The sequence below is a fragment of the Epinephelus moara genome, chromosome 5, assembly GCF_006386435.1.
Source record: "Epinephelus moara isolate mb chromosome 5, YSFRI_EMoa_1.0, whole genome shotgun sequence".
NCBI classification, from domain to species: domain Eukaryota; kingdom Metazoa; phylum Chordata; class Actinopteri; order Perciformes; family Serranidae; genus Epinephelus; species Epinephelus moara.
The window spans coordinates 35,827,803-35,851,000 of NC_065510.1; the positions used below are offsets into that span (position 1 = coordinate 35,827,803).

Genomic DNA, 23,198 nt, shown 5'->3' on the forward strand with positions numbered 1-23,198 from the left:
CTCTAAACTGGAGCACTGCATCATTTCACTTGCATGTGTGCGTGTGTGCGTTCATAGGTAGCCCGGAGAGAGCCGCTTTTCACAGTTCACAGCATCAGAGCGCGCTCGAGGGGCGGGGCCGTCAGTGACCCGGTTAGACGTAAGACAACCGAGGCTTCTGTCTCCATCGTTTCAGATTTTGGGGGGAGTCTCCGTCTGCTGTGGAAGCCACAATGTCTGACTGCAGAAGGCAGTGGAACCGGGAGGATGAGCTGCCGGTGTACCTGGCGGGGCCGATCACCACCGGGCCGAACCAGCGGAAAAGCTACGGGATGTTCAGCTCCGTGGAGGGGGCGTTTGAAAGCAAGACCATAGACTTCGATAACTACGCAGTGGGAAGGAAAGGGAGCCGCACCCCGAGAAGCGGGAGCCGGGAGAGGGTCTTGGACGATGGGGTCACCATCGGCAAGGCGTCCAGCGAGGTCCGGGAGGGGTCACTGACCAACTCACCCGGGGACACAGACGATGTGCGCCCCGGTGTTGAGATTAGATTTTCCTCGGGGAAGGAAAGCCCAAATGGGGAGGTAGGACTCAGGATTTTGCTTCTTGGTTTTTTTTCCCTCTGGTTGTCTTGTATAGATAGATTTCCCTAAAATATGATTGATAAATTAAACAGAAACAAACACGCCTGTAGACTGGTAGAGGACTACTGGCCTAATTAGAGGAAGAACAAAGACTATTGGTTAATGACTGAAAGCATAAATTTGAATAATTAAGTCTTAATATGTGTTGTGTTAGCCCAGAGCTGACATCCCCTCAGGAGTTGTTCTTCTGATACAAGTCTGCATAAATGATGAAGTTTTGTGCTGCATTGCAGTTTGGCCATTTTGGTTTACGACTACGTAGCTCGTAAAAAATCTCCAAAAAGATGCAAACGCACGCTGACACAGTGAAGCTCCTCTCAGTGTGTGGTGCTGAACCGGACAGCTCCAGACAGCGTCTCTCTCTGTATTGTTTTTCTGCTCTCACGTGAGCTGTTTATGTGCGTGTAGAGGGGGGTGTGATGTAGCCTACACCGTCTTTCTCGGTGCCGTGAACGCCACCGGGCAGGCGCTCGCTTTCCGCACGCGCACGCACAGGATCGGCAGGTCTCGTGACGGCGCGCGCTCCACGCATCCCGACGCAGCCGTAGCCTTCGGCGGCGGATTCATCGCTGTCCCTGTCTCTCTCTCTCACACACATACACGGAAACAATAACCAACACATATCGGGGGAGACAAAGGGGCGCAGAGCGCAGCGCAGGGCGCCGGAGTCATCGCAACCCGCTTCTGAGTTGACTGCCCGGGGGCAGAGCGACAGAGAGAGCATGTCTGGGACCGGTTACCAGGGGAAGAACAGCATCCCCCATCTGACGGTAAGAGACCCGGCCTGGTCAGCGGCGTTGGCTGGAGAGGCTCTCCGCTTGTATGCAAATCCCTGCTGCCAGTGCCGGCAGTGAAGGGATTAAATTCTTAGTGAGGCGGCAAAGGGCAGAAGGCCCTCCTACAGTTTCTCCTGTGTGAAACAGCAAACCCAAGATGGAGAGGTGACAATTCTCAGTGTCTGTGTGTCAAATCGAGCGCCTGGTATCACTCAGAGCTGGACAGTGTTGTGTAATCTCGCCGCCTGTCAGAGGGATTAACTCGGTTGACGTGACGGTGTCACCAGGACTCGCACAGGAAACAATGACTTGCATAAAACAACACAAAAGTGTGAGGCTGGATTTGTGCAAAGATTCATCCCTTTTCAGCTACCTATATTAAAGCATGCACTCTGCAGAAAGCCTCTGTCATTTTTAGAGTAATATCAAATCCCAAATGAATCCAAAGGCCACTCACAATTTATATAACTAAGCATTACATGTCATATTGTAACAGCGAAGAACACATACTGTTTTCACGTTCCTCCTTTTGTTAGCATCCTTGTTGGTTAAAGATGCTGAGAATTAAACAAGGCTGTCAGCTGCCTTCATCTCAAACCATGGGTGATCACTGGTTACCATGGAGATATAACATCTTCCTAAAGCTGTTGCTAGGCACTCTGCATGGTGGTAGAGGGTGTGGACATATAGTAGTCTGAGGAAAAGATGTGCTTTTTTAACACTGCTTTTAGATATCTATCTGATTGTACTTATAATATCATCCTACCTGCAATGAATGCAAATGAAAGAAGAAGCATACAGCACTAATATTAGCTTTTGTGAGACCCCACCCATGCACAGCGTGTCTCTCCGCTCTCATCCACTGCACTGTCATAATATTACTCTAAGGTCAAGGATTACATAACGGATTGTGCAACACATCAAAATGTCAGGATTGAATTCAGCCCCCGTTGTACCTCTCCCTCCCCCCTCTCTCTTTCTCTGTACTCCTCCCCTGCAGAGTGAAAGGCTGTTGATCAAGGGAGGGCGGGTGGTCAATGATGACCAGTCTCTCTATGCAGACGTCTACATTGAGGATGGGCTCATCAAGTGCGTATATAAAGAGTTAAAAGAAACATAAAAATGTAGATTTGCAAAAAAAAAATGCAGTTGATAATGATTTCACTTCACTTATTAACCCTCATATTCCACAACCTGTTTTCATCCACGCCCAATTATTTTCCTGCACTACACTTTATCCCATCCCATCCCTTCTCTACATGCATCTGATCCTTGGCAGGCAGGTGGGGGAGAATCTGGTTGTACCTGGGGGTGTCAAGGTGATTGAGGCTAATGGCCGCATGGTGATACCAGGAGGGATTGATGTCAACACCTGTCTGATGAAGCGTTACCTGGGCACACAGCCTGCTGATGATTTCCTGCAGGGCACCAAGGCTGCGCTTGCTGGCGGCACCACCATGATCAGTGAGTGTGGATGCCGAGATGCACGCATGCAGTCACAGTAACCACATCTTCATTCAAATGTTGAAGAATATTAATTGCATTCTTTCTATCTTAACCTTTGACCCCCTCGCACCTCCCAGTTGACCACGTGACCCCCGAGCCTGGAGAGAGTCTGCTGGAGACGTTCGAGCACTGGCAGGAGGCTGCAGATAAGAAGGCGTGTTGCGATTACTCCCTGCACGTAGACATCCCCCAGTGGGATGAGAGTGTTAAAGATGACTTGGAGCTGCTGGTGCAAGAGAAAGGTGTGTCACTTTTTAGTTGCTCCATAACATTTCAGCACTACGGTCTTTGCTGTAATTCTCGCTTCAGTTCCATGTTCATCCTCCTTTTGGACCCATTTCACAAAAACAATAGGGACAGATTTAGAAACAATTTGGCCCAGTGTTGAATCCTCTTATAGCGAAGGCACGGCGAAAATCCATTGTTCTCTACAGCGCTGTCATGGTGGTAGTGTTTGAATTCTACTTGTAATCTGTTTTAAGTAAAAAATCACTTTACTTCTGGGGCAAGCTACAAAATAATTCAGTAACTGAGCCAAGGCAGCTGCTTGTGTGACCAGCTCCTTTCCAAGATAAATTTGAGAGTTGTAATTCTTGGCTCAGATGCGAGACAAAAACAAGCTCTGGATGCTTTGTACGTCAGGCGAGGTAGTGGATCACTTTCTGTATTTTGCAGCTCCAAGTTTTCCTTTTATCTCCTCTTTATTTATTGCATTTCATGATACAATATTTTGGCTACACTCAAATTGTCTTTGTAATCCTTGCTGCTGAGTTTTCCTTTTATTAGCTTCTTGTTATGAATACATTTTCCACTGTTGTCAGGTATCAACTCCTTCCAAGTGTACATGGCTTATAAGGACATGTACCAGATGTCGGACTCTCAGGTGTGTTTCATAATCACTACTACTGCACTAATTTCTCATGTAAATCTGTGAATTTCTTTCACTATTAATCTCTTTTTTGGACTCATCCCTCCCTCAGCTCTATGAGGCATTGTCCTTCCTGAAGCAGCTGGGTGCTGTGGTGTTAGTTCATGCTGAAAATGGAGACCTGATTGCTCAGGTAAGTGCAACATGACCTCCTCTATTTTTGTCTTTAAGTGCCCACCAATACCTCTTGTAACATCATCATCACCTTTTAGTGTTTTAACCTCTAGACAGAGCAGTTTACTATGGTGAAATAGCGAACTATATATAATGTCTAGAATAAATCATGCCCAATGTTCTACTTTTATAGTCTTTCAACCTCCACTGCAGTTGAGAGATATTCTACTTACATAACTCCAGCTCTCACACAGAGAGAGAGGATTAATGCTGCCGAAACCACTGAGCATGACAGGTTTTTTCATAGACCACCCTGGCTGGTGATCGTTATTTTACTAATGACGATGATGTAACGGTGATTAAGATGGCGAGAGCGAAGGTGCTGATAATGCTGACAGCGGTGATGAGAAGTGGTAGTCGCGGTCACGGAGATGAAGGTCCTGATTAAGGGGACAATTAAGGCGGAAACCATGATGTATGTGAAGATGAATGAGGGTAATGAATGATAATGGGACTGCTGATGAATAATAATGACATACTTGTTGCTGTAACTGTAATGGAAATAGAGAGATGGGGGATGAAAAACCTTTAGAAGCACCAACCCACTTGTGAGCACATTATTAAATTTAAAAAAAAATCTGAAAGAAAGGAGAAACAGGAAGGGGGTGGGGGTGGTTTTCATCTCAATTTTGCCGTTCTCCAGACAGCGCTGTCAGAAGCACAACAAGTGCAGCCAGCAAAAGCTTCCCACAGTGCATTGGCATTCTAGGATTACAATGCACACTTTAGTTTCTTTGATAGTATGACAGACCATGAGATTTTCATTTTACAGCCATGAGATAGCAGCGAAGGCACTGCAGAATATGCAAAGTGGGTAAAACATGATTTGACAGGTACTGTATGTATTGCTGACAGTTATTATAGTGGGCATGAAGATAATTATAATTAAATTAAGTTCATTTGTGTTTCAGGAACAGAGAAAAATCCTGGGAATGGGAATCACCGGACCTGAAGGCCATCCTCTGAGTCGGCCTGAAGAGGTGATATCATTTTTGTATACTCCATTAACGTATCCTCATACAATGATCATATAATATTCTATGAATTAGGACCCCATGAATTGGCGCCCCTACCAGTTAGGTTTGGTTTCGGAGAAGAATTGTGGTTGGGCGTCATCACATTTTGTACTTAATGTAAAGTTATGCACTTAATATGGATTAGGTTTAGAAAAATAAAGTTACTTAGGTTAGGTTTAGGAAAAGAATCATGGTTGTGCATAGTGACATTACATACTTAACATGAAGTTACATCCTTAATGTAAAGTTATGTGGGTTAGATTTAGGGTTAAGTTACATCGCTTAGGTTTAGGAAAGTAAAGTTTAGTATGTAACTTGACACACACAACCATGATTCTTTTCCTAAACCTGAGCTACATAACTTTATGTTAAGTACGTAACTTAACATTAAGTATGTAAATGACGCCCCCAACCATGATTCTTTTCCTAAACCTAACCTACGTAAATTCACTTTCCTAAACCTAACCCATGTAATTTTACAATAAATATGTAACTTTACGCTAAGTATGTAAATGACAACCCACAACCACGATTCTTTTCCTAAACCTAACCTACGTAAATTCACTTTCCTAAACCTAACCTATGTAAATTTACTTTCCTAATTCTAACCTACTTAAATTTACCTTCCTAAACCTAACCCCTTTATGTTACGTAGATAGCATTATGTTAAGTATGTAACGTGACGCACAGACCCATGATTCTTTTCCTGAACCCTGCCTACATAGATTTACTTTCAAAAACTTAACCTACATAATATAATATTATGTAAGTAACATAAGGTTACATAGGTTAGGTTTAAGGAAAGAAAATTGGTTGGGCATCACCACGTAATGTCATGTTGTCACATGTAATGACATCGTACCTTAGAATAACTCAAACTTTACTTGGTTTTACACTGGTCTTCTGGGGGAAAGTCCTGTGTCTGTTTGACCCATCCACCCCAACCTACATCCTTATGCAGAGTTTTGCTCTTTAAAGTACTTCCATCTTTACTCCAACTTTACATCATTTACTCCCATCTCATGTAATCACAGTCATCATGATTACGTGGGTTATATTTGAATTGTGGTGCATAACTTTTTGTAGGTATATGTATAAACAGTGCATGAGAACAGCCTGAACCCATCCATCCATCCATCCATCCATCCATCCATCCATCCATCCATCCATCCATCCATCCATCCGTAGGTTTTAATGTTTTCTTTACTCCCTCTCCATGCAGCTGGAGGCTGAGGCAGTGTTCCGTGCCATCACTCTTGGTAACCGTGTAAACTGCCCCGTCTACATCACCAAGGTGATGAGCAAGAGTGCAGCTGACACCATCGCCCAGGCCCGTAGGAAAGGTCAGCCTCTCTTTCTTCTCACTCAAAACATTTCAGCCATTTCATGTATCTGATTCTATTTTAATGACTCTTTCTGAACATCTGCTTTTCACATCCTGACCTGCGCTGCCTCACTATCCTCCCATCCAGGTTCTGTAGTTTTTGGGGAGCCGATCACAGCTAGCCTGGTCACTGACGGTTCCTACTACTGGAGCAAGAACTGGGCCAAAGCAGCTGCTTATGTGACCTCTCCACCCTTGAGTCCTGACCCCACAACCCCAGACCACCTCAACACACTGCTGTCTTGGTACGTCTTAAACCTTTTCACCAATGGATGCACATGATGCAATCTAAGTAAATGCACCAAAGTCTCCTTTTAATCCAAAGCCCCTGTGTTTTTCGGTATGTGACGATCATGCTCTGAGAAGCCTGACTAAATATGTAGCCTTCAGTATATTTCACTAACACTGGGACTTGTAAAAACTTTTTTAATTAATGAGGGCAGCGAGAGCAGACCAAGTGTTTAATTTAGTTATAACCTCTGCAGAAAGTGAAATGCAAATCAGCTTTATGACACCAAAGGTGACACCTACAAGGATCTAACTCTCACTCTTTGTCCTTAGATATTAGTTTGGTATTCACGCCACAAACAATTGCTTATGTAATGCACAATATCAGAACAGTTTCAGTGAAAAAGATAAACAGATGGAGAGAGGGTGAAGGTGTGTGTATGAGGAGAAAAGGGACAGACAGAAAGTGGAGGGAGTGACTTAATAATGGATAAGCACTGCACTGCATCATTTGCAAGTCACTGTAACTGCATTTAATACTTCATACTATTATACTTTATACATACATTTATACATGTATAATGTATAAAGTATACCAGTGTATGTATACTATTATCAGTGCAAAACAAATACATTTTATTTCAGTTTTAACTCATGAGTGTCACAGAGAGGGATGAAGTGCCCCAGACCAAACCCACCTCACTTCTCACTTTACACACTCATACACAACAGCACATCCTGATACACTTTTGACTGTCCCCGATTCCATAAATAGCACAGGAACTAGAATCCTTCATCATCTGTTGCCTTGGCTACCAACAGCCTGCCTCCTCATCCTCCTCCTCATCCTCATCATCATCATCACTCCTCCTCTCTCCACCCTTCCTCTGCAAATCCAGCTTCTCTAGGCGGGTCCGTGCTGTCACACCGGTGGCGTGATACTGCTGGTGTCTTTGAGCGTCTGCTGAGGTGACAAGGTGTATTTTTAGGTTCTTTTTTTTTCCCGAACAAAAGAACAACACTTTTCCTCTCATGTCTGCCATGCTCGTTATTTCCATAATAAGTACTCTCATGGCATTGGGGCCGATGATCCCAAAGCTCACTATCATGAAGTAATCACTATAATTAACGAACGACTAAAAGACCTCAGATGAGAAATTATCCTAATCATAGCTCTTCAAATCCAGCCTCTTGTATATTAACAGGTAAAGGCAGTATATATGTTGATAGCTTTCTGATGATGCAGTCTCTCTTGTGTGTGTGATGTGGTCTAGTTAAGGCTGTAGGGACTGGTACTGCAGCTGCATTGCATCATCCGGACTAGTTCAGCTGGCTGTTTTTTTTTTTTTTTGCCCCAGGCCACAGCATGACTTGTTCTTTAACTCCGATGCTCAATGAGGACACCTGATGGCTGAAAGTAGAAATATCCGTCTTTATGTTCATCACAATTGCTTGAATGTGAATATTGTCTTGAACCATAGACAATATTCAAAGGCTAGGCTATGCACTTTTGATCTTTTCCCGTCCTGCTGTAATTATTTACACTGACCTCATTCCAGTCAGCCATTACATTACCTAAAATGGCATGCTTTGAAGACCATCTAATTTTTTTTTTCATCTGAGCCCTTCTGTCCCCGCTACTCTTCAACACACGCCCTTGTCTTGAAGTGATTTGTGCAGCCTCCTCTTTTAACTGACCTTGTGATCACAAAGATTGAGCTGCCTTCAATAGGTCGAGGCATTTCAAAATCCTGTGGTAAAAAAATATAACAATGTACAGGTTAATCACTGCAGTGTGAAGTCTGTGTTGATAATTATATATCATTTTGTTTCCTTGATCCAGTGGGGACCTCCAGGTGGTGGGCAGCGCCCACTGTGCGTACAGCACTTCCCAGAAAGCAATCGGTAAAGATGACTTCACCCTGATCCCAGAGGGAACCAACGGAGTGGAGGAGAGAATGGGTTTTGTCTGGGACAAGGCCGTGGTGAGCGATGAGGACATATTTCTATGTGTTTGTGTCTTTTGTAAAACTCTGACAGTGAGTTTTGACTCTAAACGCCCTCTTCTCTGTCTCTCAGGCCATGGGGAAAATGGATGAAAACCAGTTTGTGGCAGTAACATCTACCAACGCTGCTAAAATCTTCAACCTGTACCCACGCAAAGGACGGATAGCGGTGGGTTCTGACGCTGACATCGTCATCTGGGACCCTGACAGCATCAAAACCATCACTGCCAAACTCCAGCAGTCGGTGAGTAAAAATAATATAGGAGAAAAGAGATAGGAAATATGGTAAAAGAAAAAAGGCAGGATGGATAAATTGTTGAATTGAATTCAAGGGATAACAGGGTAATGAAACTGATGTTCTGTGATCCTCAAATGCTGCTTTGGTTGAGGGAGCAGAAGCACATGAAGGAGAGGAGGCAGGAGAGAAAGGTTCATCTGGGAGATGGCTGTGTGTGAAATAGGATTAAAACCAAAAGCAGAAACACAGGAGGTGAAGTAGGAACCTGAAATGTACTTTGAAGTCGGAATATATTATTCAGTCAAGCCTGGCATTACTGTGAGTGATATCATGGCATATTGCACAGGTGTGGTATCAGAGTAACACAATACATGCATTACATTAGATACAAGGATACACAGCCTGTTTAAAAAAAGCTGAAATCCTATTTGACAAGTGCATAAAGGGTTTATCTTTAAATGGTCAGTTTGATCGTTTTTGAAGAGGCATCTGGCCATGCAAATGGTTTTTGGAACTTTTTCTTTTTGGACAATGACATTGAAGTTTCCTCAATAGAAAATAGTTACAGTAAAAGGGTTTCATAATGAGTTCTGGGTTTTATTGTGTTTTGTAAACCTTCGTTTAGAAGAGCCATATTCTGTTAAACACCCTTGTATTGGGTTGGCATCAGAAATCTCCATGACCAATATTTCAAACCTGAGACAAATAAAACAAAAGCTCTATGCATGGCCAGATTCACTAAGAGCTAAGTATGGAAATATGTTCTTTTTTTCTTTATGCAATTTAAGTGATCCCAGCATTTCATTATTTTTTTTTTTTTGGAAAGATATGTTTGAGGGCTTTTTTGCTTTCAATAGATAGGACGGCATTAGTATGAAAGGAGGACAGAAAGAGAGGGGATGACATACAGTAAAGGGCCATGGGTCGGAATCGAACCCTTGGCCATTGCGGCAAAGGCAAAGGCTTTGTACATGGGGTGCCTGCTCTACCAGGTGAACTACTGGGTGCCCCCCAGCGTTTAAATTTCAAGAGAAAACAACACATTTAGAGGAACAGTTCATCCCCAAATTAGAAATACATATTTTTCCTCTTACCTGTATTGCCATTTATCAGTCTAGATTGTTTTGGTGTGAGTTGCTGAGTGTTGAACATATCAGCTGTAGAGTTGTCTGTCTTCTCTCCAATATAATGGAACTAGATGGCACTCAGCTTGTGGTGCTTAAAGAGCCAAAAAATACATTTGAAAAACTCAACAGCAATGTCTCTTTCCAAGAACCATGACCCAGTTACACAAGATAATCCACAGACGTTGTTGTGAGCAGTTTCATGTAGGTGCTATTTTGTTTCCACCGAACTACACCTGCCAACCGTACCACTGCGCAGAGGAAAGCATGCTTCTACTCAAAGACAAGAGGCTCGTGCTCGTGACAGTGTGAGATGAGATGGCATCATCCTTGGCTGAGCTGTAATGTTAGCTAGCTCAGTGATTCCAGGTGAACTAGCAGTAGATGCACTCTTCCCTCTCCATATTGGCACGGTTAGCGGATGTAGTTTAGTAGAAGGAAAATAGCACCTACATAAAACTGCTCACAACAAGGTCTGTGGATTATTTTGAGTAACCAGGTCATGATTTCTGGAAACAGACATTGCTGTTGAGTTTTTTAAATGTATTTTTTGGCACTTTGAACACCACAAGCTGAGTGCCATCTAGTTTCATTATGTTGGAGAGAAGGCATCTCTATGGCTGATATCTCCAACACTTGGCAACTCACTACAAAAAAATCTAGATTGATAAACAACGCTGCAGGTTAGAGGATAGATATGTATCTTTGATTTTGGGGTGAAATGTCCCTTTGAACTCAGCAGCATGGCCTCAGAGGTGAAAATTGGCCTCGAGCAATGTGACACAATACAGTGACGACATTAGACAGTGAATAATGTATTTGGTCTGCTGCGGTGCTCTATAAAGCCCTAATCCAGACTGGTGCCAGCTTTCGGTTATAATCCCCCTTCACCCCTCACCCATTCTTTGCTCCCATCTCTTTACCCATCCCCCTGTATTCACACTGTCGCTCCTCCTATATGCCCCAAGCCTCTCACTTATTCATCCCCCATCTTCTCAAATGCTGCATTTTACTGCATGTATTAAACCCTCTGACACAATGCTTGCTGAAATAGCACAGTGGGCCGCGACTGTGCAGTATATCTGTTCTGATTGGTGGAGGGGGGGAATGAAAGAGCTCTCCCTCGTTTATCGGCTTAATTCCCTTTTCACACATTTCTTTGTCTTGTATGTTTTATCACTCTCCATGCAGGCTGCAGAGTACAACATCTTTGAGGGTCTGGAGTGCCGCGGGGGTCCAGCGCTGGTGTTGAGTCAAGGTCGGGTGGTTTATGAGGAAGGCAAGCTGCAGGCCCAGCAGGGCACCGGTCGATTTATTCCCCGCAAGCACTTCCCAGACTATGCTTACCAGCGTATCAAGTTCAGGAACCAGGTATTTTAAAGACATTTCTACAGTAGGGGTAAAACATGAAATTTAAAATTCCAGCTGGGCAGCCAACACCCAGTTATCGTTTTTCATAACTGTTATCAAAAAAACTTAAAACAATACATATTAAATACACTGATTTATAATTGTTTAATTTGGTTTTGTGTGCATTCAGCAACTTAATACATCCTAAACAAACAAAAACAAACAAAAAAATTGTAAGTCATCTTCTCTAAAAATAATGCACCAACATTGGCTCATATAGGACTCACACCTCAGTCCCCTGTGTGAAAGTCCTGTGCTTGACCCACTCACCCACCACATTTTACTCTCTCCATGGACTGGTGTGCTCTTTATATCACGCCACCTGTCCTTCTGGCAGTACATTTGTAATTTTTCCATGTAAATTTACCACTTTAATCTCAGAGAATACCCAAAATTGGCTCATACTTGCCCTAACAATGTCCTTTTTGCCCTAACCCTGACCGCTGCTGACCTTGATGCATCAACGTGATGAGTACTAGCCGATCAGAACCCACAGTTGGATCCAGGGCTACATAATATGCAAAAAAAAAAAGTCATGTTGCTATTATTTTTGACGGATTTTGCGATTTGAGTCACACTTTGGGCGAGAATGGTAATTTTTACATTTCATTTTTCAGTGTATAAAGTATAATAATGATAATGTGATTTTTGCCGGGGTCTGTACCAAACAAGAAAATCCCTTATGTCTGGAATATAAATTGTAGGCTGGGGTGTCTGTGCAACACTACAATTCTTTATCTATAATGATATGTTTTGACACGTTTACCATTTTTAAAAGATTGCAGCTTCTGGGATTTGAATATTGCACTTGGCGATATTGAGATTTTGATAATATTTTGATAAATTGTGCAGCCCTAGCAGAATCCTTAATAATGTGTCATAGGGATGGGTGTAAATATTCGAATAGCAGCAGTGTGCAAGAAGACAAAGACACTCCAAAAGATACTCAGAAAAAGGTGAAATATATAAACAATTGCTAACTTTTTTTCAGGTAGCAGTAGGTAGTGGGTTTCAGGCCATTTTGTTTTTGAAGAATTACTAATAGGTTTGTTTTATGTTCGTGTCTGTGTGTTTTCTATCCAGGTGACGTGCAAGCAGGGCGTTACTCGGGGGCTGTATGATGGCCCTGTGTATGATGTCGTTCCTACCCCCAAATATATTACTCCTTCTCCATCAGCCAAAACTTCACCCACCTCTCACCAACCACCACCCATACGCAATCTTCACCAGTCCAACTTCAGCCTATCAGGTAACAGAAATAATATATTCAATCCAGCGATGCTTTTAATGTGTTAAATGGAGGAAACTGTAAATGTCAAGTATGATGTCAAGATGTTCTGTATTAAATAGATTTATAATATTCAAGTAAATAAATCTAATGTTTCAATTTTGTCTTCATTTCCCAGGGGCACAGATTGATGACAACATCCCTCGTCGATCTGGTCACCGCATTGTAGCACCCCCCGGTGGTCGCTCCAACATCACTAGCCTTGGTTGAACACTTGACTGTGCACAAAGTGTGGTTGTTGTGGGGTTTCACCTCTTGAGTGTGTGTGTGTATGACTGAGAGTGTGAGCACAACTGGCATGAATGAATACCTTTGTATTTTTTCGGTACAAAGGTGACACGCTCTTTTTAGACCTTTATGATTTTTATCCGTTCGCCTTGAGTCACAGAGAAGAAGCACATTAATACTTCCAATTAAAAGAAGAGTGTGATATACAATCAACCAGGTCGTTCAAAAAGACAAAAAAACTCAACAGGCTCATGACTGAGGCGCTCACACACACACAGATCCAGTGTGGGACCCCCTTCAAGCACCCAAATATGACCCTGGTGTTATGTCATAATGTTGTTACCTCCTTTCCCATGAGCATGACTTCCTCCTTCTTCTTCCTTACATCCCACGTCTTACTGTGTGGGTCTGCTCAGACACGGTGCTCCCAGCTGAAGAGAGAACAGATTTCTCCCTCCTGCATCTGTTTTTCAACATCTCAGCAATATTTGTTTCAATGTGGCTAAAGTGGATCAGTTATACATATTGCATGGACACGTCTTTAGATGTTGCACTACTTGTGGTTTATTGTTGCTGTGGAGGAACACTTCAAATTGTACTCAAGGCACATTTGTATTCAGCAGCACAGACATATTCTTATACTGGTAAATGTATGCTTTGGACACATAATGACATTCACTGTGGATAGAGCCAGCTGTTATTAGGTTCAAAACACATTCAGTCATGTTAACATTACTGTGAATTTCAATAAAAGCAATGCAGTGTCCTCTCCACCATCAGATCCTATATGCAAACGTGTCAATACTCTCCTATAAAGTGTGAACAGTAGATGAGCAGTTGGAACAAATACAAAAATGGCTGTGCACTGAAAAATGAATTCCTAGATTGCTGTACCTACATAGAGTTTCACTGTAAAGACTTGATGATGTGTGTGATAGTTTTCTGCCAATCACTCATGCCAGAAATAGATCTTTGTTGTAATGACATGCTCGACTCACTGCTGTAAAGGGGCTTCAGCTCCCACCCCTGCTCTTTAAAACTTCACCGAGAATCTTTTTAAGCTGTTTTTCATTTTATTTGATTGATTCTGGATGTTTTCTTGGTACATTTAGTGTTTCTATGCCGCTCTGTTTTGTTGCTGTTGTCTGGTGTCTCCAATGGAACCACTAATGATCAATAAAGACTTGACTGTTGTCAGAAAATGATGGTAAGACAAACATTCCTGAGAGTTTAATGCCAACTGTGTCCTTTCCCATGCCATGTCTTTGTCTTTGTTTGCTGAATTTCTCTGGCACAAATCATTTGCGCCAGTTAATCCTGTCAAGTTAAATTTGCAAGTGCTTCAGCTAGGACAATATGGGTTCAACACACAGCCCCTGAGACACACACACACACACACACACATACACACACCATGCAAAAGGGAACTTATACACACCAGGTGGGGTGGAGTGTGAGGGATAAAATACCAAGTGCCACATTTATTTGGCATTGTTGGGGTGCTTGATTTGCAATTAGAGCAGCCCAGATTATTATGGCATAATAGACTGCAATTATTTAGATATGCACATGCTATGCTCTATGCTAGAGTAGGCAGTCATGCACTGCCATGTGGAATAATCATTAGTAAATGTAATCATAAAAAGTTATAAATAAAAAGTAATAAAAGTCATAGTGTAATATGTCATAAAAAGCCATAGTATAGTACATCATGTCATACATAATGTCATAGTACGTCATAAAACACTATTGAAATTTCATAAAAAGTCATAGTATGTCATAAAAATGTCATAAAGTCATAAAAAAGTTAGTCAGTGTGGGAACTTTTCCTCTGTGACCCTCAATGATATACTGGCTCCCTAAAATGGTAATGTTTCAAAATGCTCTAAAATAGTCTGTTTAGCTCGTTGAGTTTCTGACGATTTCTCCTGAGGTAAACAGGCGAATTGCAGGTAACCTGCAGGTAACATACTTATGATAACTAACATTAACGATGGTAGATGTATTAGAACTCGCAAATTGGCCCATTTTCATCATAGAAGGCATTTTGAGCATATTTGAATGTTGGGGGATGGGGCCCCCCTAAATATATATCTGATTTTTTTTCCCCCTCTTCTTTGGGCTTTGCTCAACATGGGCGGAGCTGCTCCAAAGCTGCTGTCTGCTCTCCTCCCATCTAAGTAGTCTCATGTGCTGCAGTGAGATGGAGTGACTACTGGTTGCAGTATGGTCTATCTCCATGCATTATGAGTGCAGTAGGTTGGAAAATAGCATGATGGAGCACTGAATTTAATTAAAATACGCATTATTATGGATCCCACTAATTTTCTTGCCATGTCCCACCCCAAGAAATCCCCCCAGAAACAGACTAAAATCCGCAGCTCCACAGCCAGGGGAATGTGGACACCGAAGGGAAGCTGACAGAGGGGCATGGGCATGAGCCCCGCCAACCTCCCGCCCTCCCTCTGGTTCTCTGGCAGAGAAGCAGAGCACCACCTGTACAGAGGGGCTTGCTGAATGTGAGAGGGGAGCTGAGGCCCTAAGGACATACTGGAGAACCAGAGGGAGTGCAGGTGTCCACACACCCTTGGATGTGGAGCCTTCAACATGCTCTGCAGGCCTTGGCTCTCCTCTCATTCGCTGTGACTGCCCCTCCAGCCCTGGTAAAACCTCCAGCATGCCCTGTAGGCCCTGGCTTGACTCTCAGCTGCCTGGCTCTATCCCACAGCCTCAAAGCAGCCTCCAGCTGACCCACGCTGCTCTATATGCAGCCAATGATTTATTATGATTATGTTACAAATACACTGGTTTGATATGTTTTCCAGGCTGCAGTGTCCATAATTTAGTATTTCATGAAGTATTGATGTCCACTTTCAGACAGTGCCATTGAGTTAGCTAAATTTGCTCTATGTGGGTGGGGTTAAATGTTTGACCCCGCCTATGTTGAGCGCTGTCTAGAACTGGACATGCCAGTGAGGGGTACTTGACTAAATCCTACACACTAGAGCTAAAATCTAACATCTAGATCTAAAATCTCTTTATTGCCTGCCTGTTGTGTATAGGATCCAGCTCAAAATTTGTATTCTTGCTCACAGAGCACCACACTGTCAGGCTCCCACTTAGGTGGCTGAACTCTTTTATCTGTATTCTTCAGCTCGCTCCCTTAGGTGCGATGTATTAAACTTGTTGTCTGTCCCTGGCACTCACCTTGAGACCCATGGTGATCTAAGTTCTGAGGCCGTAGCACCTACATTTTGGAATGCTCTGCCTGCACGGTCTGCTGACTCTTTGGTTCCTTTAAAAGCCTACAAAGGGCACACCTGTTTAGACAGGTGTTTGGATAACTTGTTTGCACTAGCTTTGCATTTTCTTCGTATTTTGTCTATACTTGTTGTGTGTTTGGCTTTTTTTTAATTATTTATCTTCTGAGTTTTTACTCTTGTATTTTGCACTTGTAAAGGACTTTGTGAGCTATGTTTTTGAGAAACACTATATAAATGCATTTTACTTACTTACCTACCCTTAAGTGGATGCTTTGTTATGGTAAAAGTGCAATCGGGTGAGTTTTGAGGGTCACTGTGCCAGGCAGCCATGAACTGTGTCTGATTAATCTCCAGGCATCACTTCTTTTTTGACAAGGGGAAATGCGTCAAAGCCTTGAGAACTTTGTGACAATGATGAGGATAAAAGGATGCCTGAGTACAGACCTTGGAATCTGCCCGCTCCACTGAGTTGACTGAAGATGAAGATGGAAACTGAGTGCAACAAGTCGACAATTTTGGCTGATATCAGGCAAGATAAAAGGTTGGACCCTATATAAATTGAAACCAACAGGGAGTCTGCACCATCAGGTTCCAATTCAATTGCAGGCTCCCTGTAGGTCTCAATTCAATTCATGTCAGAGTGGTTTGATTTAGAAAAATGTATAGAACAGCAGCACACAAATGACTAAAACCAGAAATCTGTTACCTCAGAAGCCAATATTACACTGTGTATGAAATTAACATTCTACATGGATCAGGACTGAATGTATGCTATAATGACATTTTAAGCTTTATAGCAATGAATTTAGTTCTGTGTGGGGAGAGGGAATGGATAGATAGTGAAAGAAAAGGGAGGACGAACAAATTGTTAAATAGAATACATAGAATAACAAAGTAATTAAGCTAATCTTCAATTACTCCATCAGTTGAGGAAGCAGGGGCGCATAAGAAACGGGAGGCAGGAGAAAAAGGTTTCATGTAATGACATAGTAAAAGCTCTGTGGCAATGAAATTAGTTCTGTGTTTATAGCTTCCTTTCAGAAATTCATTCTGACAAATTAAACTGAAAAATACTTTGATGGAAGTCTTTTGTGTCTGCTGTTGGGGAAATAAATGGACAGAATAAGGACAGGAGAGGCACTAATTGTCATTTCCTTCCAGTAGAACTATTAAGGTGGATATGTTTCATGATTTAAGGCTAATGAGTGTGCTGGAGAACCAGGTTGAAACGTAACATCATTACTAAACTCATGTTGAAATAATGGAATATTAACATTACACCTTTTTTAGTACTTTCTTTTTAAATGCAACATATTAAATTGTGTGTAAGAGACACCATCCAATAAGATGACACACATTTGACTTTTTACTTTACAACCCATTGAGCACACTTTACCTCACAAGTGGTGGAGCCTGAGGCTGACAAAGTCTGTCAGTCTGACCCTCTGTTCAACATGTCCACAGAGAGATGTTTCAGTGAACAACCTTCCAGACTGCAGTGACATTTGCTATAAAACTGAAAGACATGTTGCAGATATAGACATTACGACTGTGTAAAAACAATACTGCTCGTGAACAAGCAGTTAGTAAGTTAAACCTGTCAGCCTGTGGTGAATAAGTCAGGTATACTGGTAAACTATAGCTTCTTGTTTTACACAGCTAGCAGAAATAAACAGGCAACAATAGGTCACCTAAGCCTGCCTGTAAGTTAAAGAGACAGTTCCATCCCAAATCAAAAATCTGTTGCCAGTGCTATTTATTAGTCTGGATTGTTTTGGAGTGAGTTACAGAGTGTTGCAGATGTTGGCTGTAGAGATGTCTGACCAGATGGCACTCAGCCTTTGATGCTCAAAGCACTGGAACAAATACATTTTAAAAACACAGCAGCAATGTCTCTTTTTAGAAATCATGACCTGTTTACTCAAGATAATCCACAGACTTTGTTGTGGTGAAAGTGAAAGTGATATAACTGATCAATGTTTTGGCTCAGTCCATTGGCCGAATAGTGCAGGATAAAGTAACTCAGGAGACAGTCACTTTTCTACATGCTCCCTGCCTACCAACTGTTGGGGCAGTCACAGGCACAATAAATCATTTCCAAACTAGAATTACCATCTTGCAGTTGTATGCCTCCACAAACCCGTCAAGTTGCAGTTACAGTTAACATCTATGTCTGTGAAAACATGGATGCTTCACACAGAAGATCTAAACAATCAGAACAATCAGTTCATTCTTGAGTCCAAGTGGATGTTTGAGGAAATTCCCTCAAGGTCTTCTTGAGATATCGCATTCAGGACAATGTGACAGATGCAAAGTCACATTGACCTTTAACCTTTGACCACCAAATTTGATTAAATTAATCCTTGTGTTGAAGTAGATGTTTGTGCCAAATTTGAAGAAATTATGAGAATGAGGTTTTGAGAATGCAACATCTGAGGTCACAGTGACCTTGAGCTTTAATCTATGACCACCAAAATGTAATTAGTTCATCTTTAAGTGGATGTTTGTGTCAAATTTGTGGAAATTCCCTCAAGGCCCTTTCGAGATATTGTGTTAACAAGTATGAGATGGACACAAGGTCACAGTGTCACAGTGACCTTGACCTTGACCACCAAAAATAATCAATTCATCCTTAAGCACAAGTGGATGTTTGTGGCATAATAATTTCCTCAAGGCATTCTTGAGCTATTGCGTTTGTGAGATTGGGACATACAAGGTCACAGTGAACTTGACCTTTGACCTATGGCCACCAAAATGTAACCAGTTCATCCTTATGTCCAAGTGGACATTTGTGACAAAACAATGCTCCAGCCATGGCTGTCCTCGGTGTAGAGGCATAAAAATAAAAATACTTCCATGAATGTGTTAAGTGAAGAAGCACAGTGGTGGATATATAATAATACACAGCAATTCAATAATGCCAATTTCTCTGGAAAGCTATCTTGAAGGCGTTTACAAAGTAATATTGATCTTCCACATTGTGAATATTTGTAACTTATATCACTTACAGTCTTCTTCTGAAAAAAAGTTTGTCTTCTGTAATCTGGGGGATTTGAATGTTGCTGACATTTCTGCTGGGCTTTGAGACTGGAAAAAGTGTGTGGGGGTACAATACGGTCCTCTGATATAGTGCAGGGGACATGTCCCCTGTGTCCCCCCCTGTGAATTACACCCCTGCCTTTGACTAAAAGTTCAGGCCAAGACAAGGTATCTTAAAATGTAACCGCCAAGGCTTTAAACCACCTGATGCTTATAAAACCACATTTTTCACTTTTACTGTATCAAAATCTCACAGGCAAACTGTCACGAGCACAATGCGGTTACAGTCTCAAAGTGGCATTACTTATATAACAAGACATAAACCACAAAACTTTTAATCTTGTTGTATACTGTAGTTGTCAGCTTGTTATCATCTTTAAAGTGCTTTCACTTCCAATGTTTCATAGCACCGTATATAATTAATTATGCTGCATCTGTAGTATATCCACACCCATCTGTGGTCCCAGAGGAATGTTTCCCTTCATTGTAGTCCCTGACAATAACAGCTAATTTACTTCACTTAATTTTCACGTTTCATCTGGCAGAGATTGGCAGCACTTGTTCTTAAGTGTTTTCTCCAAGGAAAACTCTTCGGTAGATGAGTTTGTTCAAGATGTTATTCATAAGACAGTTGCATAGATATTATGATAAGTATCACATAAAAATGCACTCTTTCATAAACTGTGACACACTTGAGGGTTTATTTAGAGTCATAAGCTACTAAGATTCTTCACATGCATTTGTAAGGTTCAAGACCAGACAGGAAAATGACTACACTGACAGTGTGTGTGATGAGATGTTTAATTTCTTTCCCACCTTTAATGCTCAACACATTATACATCATTTCCAGCTCAAGCTTTGTCCTTAATCTTGCCTTTACAAACAATGGAGCAACTTTCCAATCAGCCCAGTCACTATAAGAAAATGTTGGCACTGTACATTTCTGCAAACCATGAAGACATTACATTTGCACATTTCATACGTATCTTATCTTTTCTAAAGTGACAAAGTGTATTAGTTGACTTTGCCATCAGGAAGTGGAGGGGATGGGGGATGGTGTGTTGCCAAGCTGCAGACCACTGTTCAAGACCAACAAACAACAAAAACATATGTGATTTAATGTTATTGTGTTGTTTCCAGCAGTGTTTTTAGGCACGAAATGTGGGGGATTTACAGTTACCACCACTGTTTTTCCAGCGGGGATATGGAAAGTGGTTATTTTTTCCAGAGACATTGCTGCATTGCCTGCAAAGACTATGGCACAAAAAGCGCTAATTTTACCAAGTCATTGCTTCATTGTTAGCCGCAGTAGTGGCACGAAAAGCGGTTGCAGACATTGCTGCATTTCTGGCATGAAAACTGGCTGTTTTTCACCAAGACATCACTGTGTTTCCTGCCAAGATAGTGCTACAAAAAGCAGTTGTTTTTTTTACTTAGACATCACTGCATTCCTTACTGCAATAGTGGCATGAAAAGCTGTCATTTTTTTAAAGACAATGTTGCATTTCCTACTGGTATAGTGGCATGAAAAGCGGTTGTTTTTTTACAGAGACATCACTGCATTTCTTGCAAGAATTGTGCCCCCCCAAACTAGGTATTTTAAGCCAGAACGGTATCTTTTCCTAACCCATAACCATGTGGTTTTTGTGCCTAAACCTAACCACACATTAACGTAAACGTAAAGTTTCAATGTACCTGCTACATCATAATGCACAGTTGTAATGTATCTGTGGTTTGCAGAGACATAGAGTGAAAACATTTTTTTCTAGCTATTGGTTTGTTCCCATTTTAAATGTTCATTAAATATACAAAGATCACAAAGACTGTCAGCGAACCAAGTTTTAACTATAAGGGATTTGAAATTATGTCCCAGCAGATAGAGATGTTCTGTACACATGTTAAAAATGTATTGTTAAAAGCATGCTCTAATGCACAGCAGAGTAGTATAGCACATACAGTAGTTTGACATTTCTGCAGTTATGTGATCTCCCCAGTGAGGCCTCTTTGAGTCGACTGGCTTCAGATATTTTCTATTTATAACATACAGATATGTGAAAAGAACATTTTCCAGCTTCTTCTCCAGATGAACTGATTCCAGACATCACCTTCACAGAAACCAACAGAGACCTACATTCTGCCGCTGCCATCTGCTCTGGGAGCAAACCAAAGAGATGTAATATTGAGCTCGTGAGACTGAAATTATGCAAGTTTCCCGTTTTATGCAGCGGGTCATGAAATCACAGTAATGGAAAACAGTGGAAAACAGAGTCAGTGTGTGTTTAGGGTATACAAAAGTCTAAACAGGTGCCATAACAATGCTGAAACTTCCTATCCCTTGAAGAAAACGGGCTGATGTTTGGGAATAACAGGGGGTTGACTGCATCCAGGCAAATTACTGAGCCAGCTGTGCCATTCTTCTACGGCTGAAGGTCCCTGCTGTGCATATCAGAGCTGTATCCAGCTACTATGCAATAAGCAAAAAAATATGCTAGATTTCTCTTCTGAATGCAGCCAGATTGTGAGTAAGATCCAATCAAAAACTAACAATAAAGATGTCTATTGACCTTCAATAAATTCAATGGATTTTATAGTAATTTCAAGGGAATACAACAAAGAAGAATTTTTCTCTGTCAGCAACACATTTCTGGTTAATTCAGGGATCAAAAGCAATATGTGATGTAAAAAAGTCTTTATTTACTTTTTTTTTACATATCAAAGTGCCATTCATATCACATTATTTTCAAAGTATTGCAAAAGCTGCATGATATTGAGGCTGTAGCACTCCCATTTGTCCAGTTGGTGTCCATGTTGAGCTTTGTTAAAAGGTCAGGCCTGTCCTTGAGGCAGCCCTACAGTCGATGGATGAGGATTCACAAGACGTTTTTAAAAAATTTACTTCGCCTTGACCAAGGTGAACCTTACTTATCTGACATGACATGGCAAGACTTTTACCAGATGCTCTCAAGGATGACCAATTTATATCGAGTTTTAAAGGACAGCTTTTATTTTTATTGTGAGACCTTTGTCAAGGTGAAGTATGCCCAAAAGCAAACAGTCACACTTAGTTTCGAAAATCCCCAAATACACCCACAAGCCCCTTGACAGCTTAACTCTTACCCCTGAGTTTTTAAAAAAAAGAAAAATAGTTACAAGTTTCAAGTACAGGCTTGAGCTGCTCAATACCTGCCTTCAAATCACAACTGTCACAACTGCAGCATGAAGCTGTCACTTATCTACACACAAGCCAAACACTCTAACAATTAGAAGTTAAAGCACACAACAGCAACAGAAAAAGATAAAAAGAGAGAGAGAGACAGAGAGATTGGAACCAGAGTCTCAGGTCTTTTAAAAGCTAGAAGCTGTAAACTATCTGCCAATCAGCAGATGAGACTCACCTCTGCAATCACTTGAAGCATCAAATCACACATCAGCACCTGCAGGTCATCAGCTACACACGCACATCTATACAGGTCTTTATTACTTTCTGAGGACCCCAATCTCAAGGTGAGGACACTCTGTCTCACTGGATGTAGACTGTGGCTATAAGCTAGCTATTGGCTGGTTATTTATGCCGGCGTTCCCCTTCTGCTTTGTATGTGTTACCGTTTTCAAAATCCCCTTTGCCACAGGAAACAACAACTTCCGAGCTAACAAGGTACGCACTGAAACTGGCAAGTTTTGATGAAGACTGACCCACCAAGGCATACCTGCTTTGTTCTTTCAGTGAACTGTTGTGAAGAATTACAATAACTAAAACAACTTGTCAATGCACCTCAGAAAAGCCCAAACCATGTCTCGCAGAACTCTCGTGCCTGATGTTGATCTGTTTTCAGACACAGCAGGCCAGAATTGATTTGCCACAACTTTTGAAACATCTCCAGTAAAATGATTTCTGAATACAATCCTGTTTGTGCCAGGAGTCTGATTTCAGACCATCCCGAATCCCTACCAGATTAGCAAACTTTCT

At 41.7% G+C, this 23,198-nt stretch overlaps 1 protein-coding gene across 2 annotated transcripts; it reads left to right on the top strand.

Moving 5' to 3' along the window:
* The first annotated feature begins 42 nt into the window (after positions 1-42).
* crmp1 (collapsin response mediator protein 1) lies at positions 43-14,134 on the top strand. Of its 2 annotated transcripts, none has more exons than XM_050045261.1 (14): positions 43-563; positions 2,400-2,488; positions 2,679-2,863; positions 2,983-3,147; positions 3,727-3,788; positions 3,886-3,966; positions 4,919-4,987; positions 6,246-6,366; positions 6,496-6,652; positions 8,479-8,620; positions 8,715-8,885; positions 11,195-11,374; positions 12,497-12,662; positions 12,820-14,134. In XM_050045261.1, exons 1-14 carry the CDS (start codon positions 213-215, stop codon positions 12,909-12,911), a joined length of 2,031 nt encoding a protein of 676 aa, XP_049901218.1. In that variant the 5' UTR covers positions 43-212; the 3' UTR covers positions 12,912-14,134. The 2 variants fall into 2 exon arrangements, with proteins under 2 accessions (XP_049901218.1, XP_049901219.1); XM_050045262.1 differs by lacking the exon at positions 43-563 and adding an exon at positions 1,138-1,393.
* The last annotated feature ends 9,064 nt before the right edge of the window (positions 14,135-23,198 follow it).